Here is a 14,619-nt window from a genome sequence, read left to right as displayed (position 1 = left end):
GGCTGGGGGAGTAGTTGCGGCACATGGAGCGCTTTAGGAGGCGGGCCGTGCGGCGCACATACCTTTCAGGAGGCTGGTGCGGCGCAGGCACACCCTGTCAGCCGGGGCGCTGCTTGATGACGTCAGACGCCGGGGTAGGATTCAAAAGGATCGCGGTTTCAGTCAGCCCTTGCCTGCAAGCACCGCAATGTCTGAAGCACCTACTCCCTGCCAGGAAGGCTCTGATCCTTCGGCCATCAGTACCGTGAGTCCCCTCCGGGGGGGGGTTGTATTTCAAATTTTTTCATTTTTATATTTGAATACTAATTGCGGTATATCTGGTTGCTTCCTCACTTCCAGGGCAGCAAAGAGTCCAAAACTAAAGTTAAACTCTTAAAATGCAGTGCGTGCTCTAAAAGGCTCCCCGAAAATTACAAAAAAAGGTTGTGCAGACCCTGCACAGCAGAAATATGGAAAGAAGAGCAACCAGATATTCTTTCTGAAATGAAAACCTTCATTGTGGATGAGATCAAATCCTCTTTGGCCACTATGTCAGCTCCCGCTAGTAACCCCAACCCTCCCAAGAAACGCAAACTATCCGTTATCTCCTCATCTGATGCCGAGGATATAGAAGAAGCCTCCGTTACATCTAGACAAATACCTAATGAGGATCCCTTGTCAGAAGGGGAAATTATGGAGGAAGATAAAAAATATTTTTTCTCCTCAGATGAGATGGAGGAATTACTAAGAGCTGTCAGGTCCACAATGGGAATTGAGGATACCCCTAAGCCCCGTACTGTCCAGGATGAGATGTTTGGGGGTCTTAGATCAAAAACTTCCATTATCTTTCCCATAAACGAAAACATATGGGAAATGATCATGGAGGAGTGGTCGGATCCAGAGAAGAGGCTAGGAGTCCCCAAAGAGTTTAGGAATAGACTCTGCTTTGACCCAGTGGAATGTAAATTATATAATGAGACCCCTAAGGTTGACATGGTGGTAAATAAAACCGCTCTACCCTTTGAGGACTCCTCTTAATTGGGTGATCCAATGGATAGAAAAGCGGACGGGCTCCTAAAAAGATCCTGGGAGTCAGCAATGTTCGGAGTTAAGACAAATATTGCAGCAACATCCGTAGCCAGGGCTATGTATATATGGCTAGGTGAGCTCGACGAACACCTAAAAAACAAAACTTCCAGAGAAGAGATCAGGGATTCTATCCCTCTCCTTTGATCCGCCACAGCATTCTTAGCAGATGCCTCTGCGGAATCCATCCGTTTTTCAGCCAAAGACGCTGCTCTCTCTAATGCAGCCCGGCGGGCTCTATGGATGAAAGCCTGGTCAGGGGACAAAGCATCCAAAGCCAAACTCTTCTCTATCCCATTCTCAGGGGAATTTGTCTTCGGTCCCACTCTAGATAAAATTCTAGAAGGAGCATCAGATAAAAAGAAAGGGTTTCCGGAAGACCGGGAAACTAAAAAGAAGCTCTTTCGTCAGTTTCAGCCCCAGCAAAGATCTTACAGGGGTAAAGGAAAAACTGGCAGATGGAGCTATCCTAAAGGGGGAAGAGGGAGAGGCTTCATCCTCAATCCCCAAAACAGACAGAATAAACAGCAATGACGCCAGAGTAGGGGGGCGACTGATAGTTTTTTATCTTCTTGGGAACGAATCACCTCAAATCCCTGGGTTCTAAATGTAGTCTCCCAAGGCTACAAGATAGAATTCACATCAGTCCCCCCAAGAAGATTCTGTATCTCAGCCCAGAACAGAGCAGAACTTCCAAAAATATGGCAGGGCGTCCAAGACCTAGATCTAGGTTTAATTCAAAGGGTCCCAGTACTAGAAGAAAGGAGAGGATTCTATTCCAACCTCTTTCTAGTAAAAAAAAACAGACCAGTCCCTTTAAACCATAATAAACTTAAAGCCTTTAAACAGATCCATTCTATACAGGAAGTTCAGGATGGAAACCATCCCATCCACAATTCCTCTGATCCAGAAAGGGGCGTTTATGTCGTCAATCGACCTCAAAGACTCATACTACCATATCCCTATTCATCATCTCTCTCAGAAGTCCTTAAGATTTGCACTAAAAGGGATGGACGGTTTGATCCACCACTTTCAATATGTCGCCCTTCCTTTTGGCATCTCCTCGGCACCCAGAATTTTCACAAAAGTCGTGGTAGAGATGGTGGCCTATCTTCGCCGGGAGGGTATAACAATTATCCCATACCTCGACGATTTCCTAATTCTGGGCAGAACAGAAGCAGAAAATCTATCAGCAACTCAAAGATTTTCATAAATTCTAAGAAGTCTGGGTTGGATCATAAACATAAAAAAATCCTCTTTTATTCCATCCAGAAGAATAAGGTTCCTAGGTGTAGAACTGGACTCAACCTTGTTAAAAACCTTTCTTCCTCAGGACAAAACAGCGGCGCTGATAGAGAAAGTCAGAATGTTTCAGAGTTCCCACAGATGCTCCATCAGAAGGGCCATGAGTCTACTAGGAAGCCTAATCGCCTGCATACCTTCGGTGCCCTGGTGCCAAAGCCACACAAGGGTAATCCAAAGTTGGATTCTAAGAGTATGGGACGGAAAACAGGTAAACTTGGACAGAAGTATATGGATTCCACAGTCCGTAAAGACGGATTTAGATTGGTGGAAAGAAAAAAGAAGATTACTTGGAGGTCTACAGTGGCGGACCCATCCGGCTGTTCAAGTAATAACGGATGCAAGTCTCGAGGGCTGGGGAGCCAAAATAGGAGACCATCTTCTACAGGGTACTTGGCCAGAAGATATAAAAAGAAGATCATCCAATTACAGAGAACTGTACGCCATCCTCGAGGCAATAACAAAAGGAGAAGACCTATTAAAAGGACAACACTTAAAGATACTGTCCGACAATACCACAATGGTCGCATACTTGCGACGCCAAGGAGGCACAAGGTCACGCTTACTGGGTGCAGTGGCAAAGAGAATCTTCTCCTGGGCAGAAGAGAACACATTGTCACTCTCCGCCGTCCACTTAAAAGGATGCGAAAACACAGTGGCAGACTACCTGAGCAGAGAGAGAATAGATCCAGGAGAATGGTCCCTGAACAGAAGAATCTTCCAGAGGATATCGGAAAGATGGGGTCAGCCAGAAATAGACTTATTCGCCTCCAGAAGAAATGCTCAGGTAGAGTGCTTTTGCTCCCTAAATCTAGAGGACGGACCGTGGGCAATAGATGCTCTGTCAATACAATGGAGATGGAAACTAGCTTATGCATTTCCCCCAATACCTCTATTACCTCGAGTCATCCAGAAGCTCCTAGGAGAACCAACCACTCTCATCCTAATAGCCCCCATATGGCCAAAGAGGAGTTGGTTTTCTACTCTGAAACAGCTGTCGCTGGAAGATCCTTGGGAGATTCCCTTTCAGAGAGACATACTAGTCCAGGGCCCTCTTCTTCATCCCGACCCAGGAATGTTCAGACTGGCAGCCTGGATCCTTAAAGAGTAAGGGCCTTTCGGATAAAGTGATTCTCACACTCAGGGCCAGTAGAAAAAAAGTGACATCTTCCATCTACCTAAAGATCTGGAAAAAATACTGCTCCTGGTCAGGGGTTGATCACCCGAACACCTCCTCTCCTCCGATCAATAAGATTCTGGACTTCCTTCAGAGTGGCTTGGAATTAGGATTGAGACCTAGTACTCTGAAAGTACAAATATCGGCTCTCAGCTCCTTCTACGACTGCAGCCTAGCCAATCACAGATGGATCAGGAGATTCATTAGAGCAGCAACCAGATTAAGACCCACTCTAAAATCCAGAGCTCCAACTTGGGACTTAAACATCGTCCTAGAAGGCTTAACAAAACCTCCATTCATACCGCTGTCAGATATTTCTTTAAAGCATCTATCCCTAAAAACTGCTTTCCTGATAGCAATAACCTCAGCCTGACGTATTGGAGAACTTCAGGCCCTTTCTTGCAAGGAACCATATCTCCAAATCTGTGAAAATCACATTCGCCTAACGCTCGACCCAGGTTTCCTCCCTAAAGTAGTCTCATCCTTCCACCGGGACCAAGAAATTTTCCTACCCTCTATCACTAGGTCCGAAATTGTAGGGTCAAGTGATAAGATGCATCTATTAGACGTTAGAAATACCGTCATTCAATACCTTGAGTCTACCAAAGCATTTAGGATAGATAATAATCTCCTAATACAATTCTCAGGAAGTAATAAGGGGAAGAAGTTAGCTAAATCCTCCTTAGCTAGATGGATCAGATCCATCATTGAGTGTTGCTACAGGATACAGGGCAAACCCAGTCCGGGTAACATTAAAGCCCATTCCACTAGGGCCACGGCCTCCTCTTGGGCTGAAAAAGGAGGTGTCTCGCTTGACCAGATTTGTAGGGCTGCAACCTGGTCAAGCGCAAATACCTTTGTAAGACACAATCGTCTTAATCTTCCGGACTCGAATGAAGCTCTTTTTGGCCGGAGGGTTTTACAGGCGATATCCCCACCCACTTAGTCATTTGTTACCTCTCATTGTGGCCGTCATGGTGGATGAAATGGAAAAACCGCAATTAGACTTACCGGTAATTCCGTTTCCTTGAATCCACCATGACGGCCTGTACTATTCCCATCCCAAAAAAACAAAAGAAAACAAAAACACAGTGCTGTGTGTGTGTATATATTATCAAAAAAATAATAATGAGTTTAGGGGTATGAATCAATATCCTTTTACTTTCTGTTCCACCTTTCGGGTAATTTGTAAAGCACTGAGGAGGTGGACGGGTGGGGGGAATTTAAACTCTCTATGTGTTCCTGCCCCTACAGAGGTCAAGGGTCAATCTCATTGTGGGCCGTCATGGTAGATTCAAGGAAACGGAATTACCGGTAAGTCTAATTGCGTTTTTTTTGCCCATGTCCGTTCTGTTTTTTTTGCGGCCCGTATGCGGATCCATGCACTTTTTCAATGGGGTTGCAAACCCCCCCCCCCCCCCCCCCCAGAAATGACTCCATATGCATTCCGTGTCCGCATGTCAGTTCCGCAAAAAAATAAAACATGTCCTATTATTGTCCGCATTATGGACAAGGATAGGACAGTTCTGTTATGGGTCGAACGTACCGTTCCGCAAAATGCAGAATGCACGCGGTTGGTATCTGTGTTTTACGGATCAGCAATTTGCTGACCGCAAAACAACAACAGTCATGTACATGAACCCTGAAATTCTTAGAACGGCAGATGTAAAGGAGTTTTCCAGGATTTGAAATTGATGGCTTATCCTTTTGCTAGACCAACAATGTGTGATTGACAGAATCAGCGCAATTCCAGCAATGTAGGTAAATGTGAGAAAAAAAAAATCCAAGGAGGAATAGAGCTAGAGAATTTCCTGTGAGAAGTCGTTTATGGCAGAACCCTTTTCATTTTAAGGTATTACATTAATTTTCTCAGCTCCTCACATTGAAATTAATGAATAGAATGGGCCCTCAAGCAGCTGCACAGGTTGACCATATGGTATGCACACCCACGGATGTATCGCTCACTTAGTGAACATTGGTATTCCCATGCTCAGAGGTCGCACTCCCATGCAAATAACCACCCTCCTGTCAGCTTCTCCAACATACAGTCCCATGTAAATAACCACCCTTCCTGTCAGCTTCTCCAACATACAGTCCCATGTAAATAACCACCTCCTCCAACATACAGTCCCATGTAAATAACCACCTCCTCCTGTCAGCTTCTCCAACATACAGTCCCATGCAAATAACCACCCCCTCCTATCAGCTTCTCTAACATACAGTCCCATTATAAAAAACCACCCCCTCCTATCAGCTTCTCCAACATACAGTCCAATGCAAATAACCACGCCATCCTGTCAGCTTCTCTAACATACAGTCCCATTTAAATAACCACCCCCTCCTATTAGCTTCTCCAACATACAGTCCCATGTAAATAAGGCTACTTTCACACTGGCGTTTTGGCTTTCCGTTTGTGAGATCCGTTCAGGGCTCTCACAAGCGGTCCAAAACGGATCAGTTTTGCCCTAATGCATTCTGAATGCAAAAGGATCCGCTCAGAATGGATCAGTTTGTCTCCATTCCGCTTTGGAGGCGGACACCAAAACGCTGCCTCCAGCATTTTGCTGTCCGCTTGACGAAACTGAGCCAAACCGATCCGTCCTGACAGACCATGTAAGTCAACGGGGACGGATCTGTTTTCTCTGACACAATCTGGCACAATAAAAAAAACGTCTTGGCTATGTTACAGATAATACGTTACAGATCATGACGGATGCATGCGGTTGAATTATTGTGACGGATCCGTTTTTGCAGATCCATGACGGATCCGCCCAAAACGCTAGTGTGAAAGTAGCCTAACATTGCTCCCCTCCTTCCAGGATAGGGTTAATAAGCCCCTGGGAGGGGTCTGGAGTGAAGGCACAGCAGGATATTATAGCCAAGCGATAAAGTACAGGGAAGGTACACTATATTGGATTGTACTTTTTAACTTGTCCATAATAGACTGCTGTGCATTCACTCCAGGCCGGCCGCACCATTTAGTAATGCTCCAGTTATTGTACTACGATGTAAAATTGTGTGTTTTAAAGCAACATTTTTGCCAATTTTGTAAGATGAAAGTGCTAATCTGTGCTCTGTGAAATGTAGCGTTCATTATGTGAATTGTCATATGTAGAGTTGGCCATAGACATGAGATGGAAACGGGCCACCATACGGCCTCCCGATTGGCTACCCACCAGGTATAGCTGGCAGCATGAGGCCTCATGCTCAAGGACTTCTGAGACGTCTCTGGGTGCCCTAATACAACCCGGGGGAGCTGTCATAAGCCAATATATATATATATATATATATATATATATATATTCTGGGTCTCTGCTGTCTGTGTCTGTGCAGAGATTTGTTCTTTTGGGTTCTGTATGTTTTAAGCAGAAAAAAAAATCCCCAATATGCTTCCCCCCAGGATTTTATTTTGACACCCCTGCTGAACTCTCTAACAAGGAGTCTGGAGCGCTGCTTCCCCTCCCTGCTGAGCGCAGTAGTGAAGACGGCCCCATTCACTTCAGTAGACGGACTGTAAATGCAATGTGTTTTCTTCAAACAGCCGATCGGTGAGGGTGCCAGGAATCGGATAGGTCATCAATACGGGAATCGGGCCAACCCCTCATTCCCTGATTGTGATATAGCATATGTAAAGATATCAGGCCTACTATTAAAGAAAACTGTTACGATATATAATGTGTTTGTTATATTTTAGGGAAATTCCTTTCGAACTGCAGCGAATGGTACATGGAGGTCAAGTCCGCTTAGACATGGAAGACCATCAAGACCAAGAATATCTTAAACCAAGGCAAAAATTCAAGGCCTTTAGTGGTGAGGGCAAAAAACTTGGAAGGTATAAAAGTAATTTATTTCACTTCAGATGTTGTGATCTTGATACAGTTTATTGTATTTGCTCGTATTGACTTTTAGCGATAAACTAAGCTTTATTGGTATAAGGCATACCAAACGTAGACGCAGAACTGATGTTCATTGCAAACATGAATCTGAAACCGAAGATAAGCTTCCGAGCATTCCTCCCTAAGTTGGGTTCAAACATACAGTATGCAAAGACTAATAGGTAAAAACTTCCTTGTGTCACACAAGTAAGGTAGGTAGTCATGGGCACTTCACCACCACTGATGGGGCCTATATATTACGAATAGTCATGTTCATATACATTTTAAGAGCCGGAGCTCACTCCTTATTTATCCCAGTAGCAGATTTTTCGGCACCTTGGATACTTTGCTTGTGGCATTTACCTACTCCGGCTATACAGTATGTCCCATCCTGCCCTGCACTGCTTTCTAAGCAAGCTTATGGTATGGAAATACTGCAGGACCGTCCAGACTGAACCCTTCCTTTTTATTGCCCCAGTAGTACCTTAGCTCATACTAAAACTCTTCAGCAAGTGGTGGTATAATATCTGGGTGCTGTTTTTTGTATCATCAGTCCATGGTAGCGTAACAGACCAAAAAAAATGTATTTTTCTAGTATATACTTGTATATTTTATGCAGTACTATCATTTAGTGTTTTTAAAGAGGTTGTCTCATCTCGCTGTTGCTAAGCCGAGATGGGACTAAGCGCCGGGAAACAGCGGAGCAGGCTCCCATTGCATTGCAGAGCACCGGTCCTCTCCACTGTTTCCCGGCCACCTTGTGGTCGGCGTTTAGTCACCTCTTGCCATAGTACTGGCGAGATGGAGCAACCCCTTTAAGCAGTTTTTGACTGAAGTGCAAGCTTTTACACTTCTGTAATCTGTTACTCCAGACTTTTCTTTATTTTTTTTCATACTTTCATGCTTCCTTTCAGCTACTGTCTTAGTCATTGCTGCTCCAAGATAATTTATTATGCTGCAATGTTTTTACAGCTAATACCTATCGAGAAGCAGAAGACAGCTTATGATATCATTGCTATGACATCACAGCTCTGACAGCATGTGGCATGACTGCCCTGACAGCATAGGACATCACTGCCCTGACAGCATATGACATCACTGCCCTGACAGCATATGACATCACAGCTCTGACAGCATGTGGCATGACTGCCCTGACAGCATATGACATCACAGCCCTGACAGCATATGACATCACTGCCCTGACAGCATATGACATCACTGCCCTGACAGCATATGGGATCACTGCCCTGACAGCATATGGGATCACTGCCCTGACAGCATATGACATCACTGCCCTGACAGCATATGACATCACTGCCCTGACAGCATATGACATCACTGCCCTGACAGCATATGACATCACTGCCCTGACAGAATATGGGATCACTGCCCTGACAGAATATGGGATCACTGCCCTGACAGCATATGGGATCACTGCCCTGACAGCATATGGGATCACTGCCCTGACAGCATATGGGATCACTGCCCTGACAGAATATGGGATCACTGCCCTGACAGAATATGGGATCACTGCCCTGACAGAATATGACATCACTGCCCTGACAGCATATGACATCACTGCCCTGACAGAATATGGGATCACTGCCCTGACAGAATATGGGATCACTGCCCTGACAGAATATGGGATCACTGCCCTGACAGAATATGACATCACTGCCCTGACAGCATATGACATCACTGCCCTGACAGCATATGGGATCACTGCCCTGACAGAATATGGGATCACTGCCCTGACAGCATATGACATCACTGCCCTGACAGCATATGACATCACTGCCCTGACAGCATATGACATCACTGCCCTGACAGCATATGACATCACTGCCCTGACAGCATATGACATCACTGCCCTGACAGCATATGGGATCACTGCCCTGACAGAATATGGGATCACTGCCCTGACAGCATATAACATCACTGCCCTGACAGCATATGACATCACTGCCCTGACAGCATATGACATCACTGCCCTGACAGCATATGACATCACTGCCCTGACAGCATATGGGATCACTGCCCTGACAGAATATGGGATCACTGCCCTGACAGCATATGACATCAGTGCCCTGACAGAATATGGGATCACTGTTATGACAGCATATGACATCACTGCGATTTTATCAAAGCTTACGTGAAAGGCCAATCAGTGACGTCAGTAGGTTTAATACAATTGTAGTCCTGCATGCAAAATAGGATTTTTTAAAATTAAGATACTTGCATTAAAACTAGATGTAAAAAGGCATTGCTTCTAGGGAAGAAAACCGTGCCCTACAGAGGCAGCATACAGCTCCATAATACATCGCTAGCGTATCAGTGGCCTCCCATTCCTGCCCCATGTACTTCGTCATGTCATTCATACATCACTGCTGACTACATGACAACTTTTGTTTCATTATGTGCGTATATAATTATTTTTTTCTGCCATTCAGCTTGACTCCTGAAATAATCAGCACACCTTCATCCCCTGAAGAGGAACACAAGCCGTTTTTAAATGCTGAGGTTGAACTGGATGAACATGTTCCAACAACGAAAATTCAGATTAGATTAGTTGATGGAAGTCGGCTCATCCAAAGATTCAACCTCAGTCACAGGTAATGGCAAAGCCCAGGGCATGTGTTCAGTTATTGTCTTAGAGGTCGTCTCTGTGGTACAAACCCTTCCTGTGCACTTTAAGGCGTATATTGATAATAGAGGGGAGTCCTGAGGATCCCACATTGTTCATGCATCCCATTGAGTTCAGTATTGCAGCTTTGAGGTTAATGCATAGTGCACTGCATGCGCCCGGGGAGTACATGGTAATAGCACATGCGCCAGATTTGCAGAGCCCCTATTGGTGGGGTACTGTGGCTAGTGGACCACTTGTCATTCACATACACATATGCACCATTAAAAAAAATAAAAAGTTGATTTTAATTGATTTTATATATTTTAATTAACCTGATTAAATGTAGGGACACGTTTGTAAAGATTTTCAGGTTATATAGCAAGGCATGGTGGCGGTGTAGGGAGGTCAAACAACCTAACAGGTTCCCTTTAAAATCATAAGTAAACTTTTATATAATTTTTTTGTGAACGTGTCCCTAATGCCCTAATAATAGTTTTTGTAATTTTGTATTTTTATTCTACTTTTGCCTCCCTAAAGCACACGTTTCGCTTTGCGCTTAAAATCTACTTCTCTGTACACCACTTACTGCTCCAAGGTGTATGGAGAACACATTTTATGAATGGGACTGCAGCGCAGGGAGTACCCCCCCTCCCAGGAGGTTTACTAACTCCTGGCATAGCACATGGGTACTCTGTAACCATGTGCTATGGCAGGATTAGCTGAGCGGTGCGGGCTCCAGCTCCATAGCACATGGTTACAGAGTACCCATGTGCTGTGCCAGGAGTTAGTAAACCTCTGCAGGCAGGAGCAGCAATATGCGCTTCTGCCCGTACTCACCGCCCTGCGGACCCTATTCATAAAATCTGTTCTCCATAATCTGTGCACCGCTGAGCAGTCAGCGCTGTACAGAGAAGTAGATTTTAAGGGCACAGCGAAACGTGCGCTTTAGGTAGGCAAAAGTGTAAAAAAAAAAAAAAATACTAAATACCGGTACATTAGGGACACATTCACAAAAAATTCTACAAAAGTTTAGTTACTCTTTCAGTTATGTGTCAGTTATATCATGCATGATACAGATGGTAAAGCCCTATTGCATGCCATTACTGTCTCCTTGGCAAATCCATCAACATCTTGACCACGATAACTGTATACAATATGCAGACTTTACGCAATTAGGCTTCTCAATTATTTGTGCCTGTATTATACTGTATATATTAACTCTTCTTTTTGTTCCATTTCAGAATTTCGGATATACGTAATTTTATTCTCCAGGCTCGCTCCGAGTTTGCACAGACTGATTTTGTCTTGGTGACCACATTTCCAAACGCAGAACTTACAGACGAAGACCGGACGCTAGAAGAAGCCGAAATACTCAACACTGTGATTCTTCAGAGAATGAAGTAACCGGGCCTCATGCTGGCCGTAGCCGAAGAAATATTTAAGTGCCATTTTCTCCCTTAAACCACTAGGATGTACATATTATTGTGACTATGCACTTATCTCATAGCCATCAGTGTGGAGGCTGAGGTTTAGGTATTTTACAATGCTTTTTTTTCTTTCTAGGAGTTAATGATATAGTTTTTACACACCGTCCAATTTTACATTACCAAGCCTGATATGTAGATGGCAGGCGACTGAATTTTAGTGTTGCAGGACATATATGAACATCCAGCAATAAATTGGAATCATGTATAGACTGTTTAGTATAGAGTGTTGATCATAGAGACCATGACTGCAGGTGGGAGATTCTTTACTTGCTTCCCATTTTTAGGACATTCTGCATTGTAAAGATTGAAATCTGCAGATTTTGGCCTCATGCACACGGGCGTTGTTTTGGTCCGCATCCAAGCCACAGTTTTGGCGGCTCGAGTGCGGACCCATTTACTTCAACAAAAGATGCGGACCGCACTCCGTGTGCTGTACGCATCCGTTGCTCCTTTCCGTGGTCTGCAAAAAATCTATAACCTGTCCTATTCTTGTCCGCGTCTTGCGGACAAGAATAGGCAGTTATATTAATGGCTGTCCGTGCCGTTCCGCAAATTGCGGAACGCACACCCGCGGTTTGCGTACCGCAAAACACACAACGGTCGTGTGCATAAGGCCTTTTTCATAGGATGTGGATGAGATTTCATTGCTGGTACTATAAAAAAAAAGTGCAGATTTGCTTTTTTGTGGCAAATCTGCAGCATTTACTCCTCACGTGGACATACCCTAAGGCTGATTTTAGACGAGTGAGTGTCACGTCCTGAACTTCCAGCACTGCCGGGATCGCATAGCATTATATTGATTTATGAGGCTATGTAACCCTTACAGTTCTGGAATGTATTGGATAACACTGACCGCATTATGTCGTTGTTATACAATACATTCCAGACCTCTAAGGGTTACATAGCATCATATATCAATATAATGCTATGCTATCCTATCAGTGCTGGAAGTTCAGGACCTAAGAGGTAGTCCTGTAAGAGAGCAGTACATACGGTAATATGAGATTTAAATAAATCTCATCCCCATGCTGCAGGGAAAATATATAGTGTCAATTGACCCGTTGTGCATATTTTAAATCCACAACGTGTCGGTTTCTGCTGTGGATTTCCACCACAGATTTTACCCTTTAAAATGCACAGGGAAAAATCTGCAGCAAAATGTGGCACAAGTATATATTGATGATTAATTTGCTGCTGCAGATTTGCTACCAAATCTGTGGTAGATTTTTCCACCACAAATTACATCCCGTGTGGACATTCACTCTTCACCTGTGTCTTCTAGACTGCAGTCAGAGGGACTGTGCTCATTTTGCCTATGCAGATGACTGTGTTAGAAGAATTTTACTATTAGAGTGAACTACGATGCTGCTACCATCTGACGTTTTGTGAATTTTACATTTTTGCCAGTCTGTCAGATTTCCAGGATTCTTGTTGTTAATACAGGAATCCTGATGGACCGCATTATAAGTTAAAGAGGTTATGCTGGAATTTGATACTGATCACCTAACATCAGGATAGTTCATTAATCCAGCGCTCACTGGAACTCCTGGCCCCCTGGCCTAACCGATCTCATATTGATGACCTATCCTGAGGATAGATCATCAGTATCAAATTCCTGGATAACCCCTTTAAATATCTCTATTTGGATTTGAAGTTATCCTTATGCAAATAGATCCATAATAGCTAATCTATATTAATTTGAACAGAGCCTGGGGGTATGGAAATTTTTCCTACAATCAGGTCCAGCGGACTCCAATTGCAATAATAATTAGTACCTCTAAATGATCAAAATGTTTTCTTCAAGGAGATAATACTACAAAAGGTGTCTCCATCAGTGTATGAGGCATGATCCCAGAGATATCATGGGAAATAGCTATGATTTGTGCTGATCAGATTTCTCCAGTATGTACTATATATGTATGCAAGTATGTGTATATATTAAAAAATTAATATATATATATATATATATATATATACACACACACACACACACACACTAGCTGAAGAACCCAGCTTCGGACAGGTATATTTCTTCTATTTCATTTAATGTTTGTGTGTGTCGTTAAAAGATATCGACAGTATCCACTATAGCAGTGACATCTACAGTACCTCGCCCCCTTAACAGTGACCTCCACCGCCCCCCACCCCTTAACACTGACACAGTGCCCCGTCTCCTTAAAATGGGACCTCCACAGCAGCCCACCCCTTAACTTTGACCTTCACAGCAGCCTGCCCCTTTAACAGTGAGTTCCACAGCACCCCACCCTCTTGACAGTGACCTCCACAAGGGCCCACCCCCTTAACAGTGACGTCTACAGCACCCGCTCCTTAACACTGACCATAGGTTATAGTCCCCTTAATTGTGACCTTCACCATTCCCGGCCCGCTTAACAGAGACCTCCACAGCGACTGCTCCTTTAAAAAAAGGAAGAGACCACTGTGGTACTCAGCAGAAGTGGCAAAAATCATTAAAAACAAAAAGATAGCAATTATAAAAATAAAAAAAACGAGGATGACAGGGAAATTTCTAAGATTAGGCAGAGAGAGGCCAAGCAAGTTATAAGAGCTTCTAAAGCACAGGCAGAAGAGAAATTAGCTCAGTCAGTGAAAAAAGGCGATAAGACATTCTTCAGATACATAAATGAAAAAAGGAAACTAAAAACAAGGAATTACCAAATTAAAAACAAAAGAAGGAAGGTATATGGGAGAAGATAAAGAACTAGCTGACTGCCTCAATGAATACTTCTGTTCAGTTTTTACAAAGGAAAATAAAGGAATAGGACCTCAGTTAGGGAGGAAGACTAATAAAACTTTTGATGCATGTGCCTTTACAGAGGAAGAGGTTCTAAGTCAGCTGTCTAAAATTAATACAAATAAGCCACAGGGGCCTGATGGGATACACCCAAAGCTATTAAAAGAGCTTAGCAGTGTACTAGCAAAACCATTAACAGATTTATTTAACCAATCACTGGTAACAGGAGTCGTCCCAAAAGATTGGAAATTAGCAAATGTTGTACCCATTCACAAGAAAGGTAGTAGGGAGGAATTAGGCAACTATAGGCCAGTAAGCCTGACCTCAATAGTGGG

General features: G+C 43.8%; 1 protein-coding gene across 2 annotated transcripts in view; it reads left to right on the top strand.

The window, feature by feature from the left end:
• Window positions 1-11,814, top strand: part of UBXN2B (UBX domain protein 2B) — a 44,683-nt gene extending 32,869 nt beyond the window's left edge. For both annotated transcript variants that reach the window (XM_040432201.1, XM_040432200.1), the window contains 3 exons: window positions 7,239-7,376; window positions 9,870-10,031; window positions 11,287-11,814. In XM_040432201.1, the coding sequence (XP_040288135.1) occupies window positions 7,239-7,376; window positions 9,870-10,031; window positions 11,287-11,449 (463 nt within the window). In that variant the 3' untranslated portion in view covers window positions 11,450-11,814. The remainder of the gene's footprint in view (window positions 1-7,238; window positions 7,377-9,869; window positions 10,032-11,286) is intronic.
• The last annotated feature ends 2,805 nt before the right edge of the window (window positions 11,815-14,619 follow it).

Source organism: Bufo bufo, chromosome 5 (genome assembly GCF_905171765.1).
Source record: "Bufo bufo chromosome 5, aBufBuf1.1, whole genome shotgun sequence".
Taxonomy (NCBI): domain Eukaryota; kingdom Metazoa; phylum Chordata; class Amphibia; order Anura; family Bufonidae; genus Bufo; species Bufo bufo.
The sequence above is the reverse complement of the archived record's forward strand: the minus strand, read 5'-3'. Positions and strand labels throughout refer to the sequence as shown.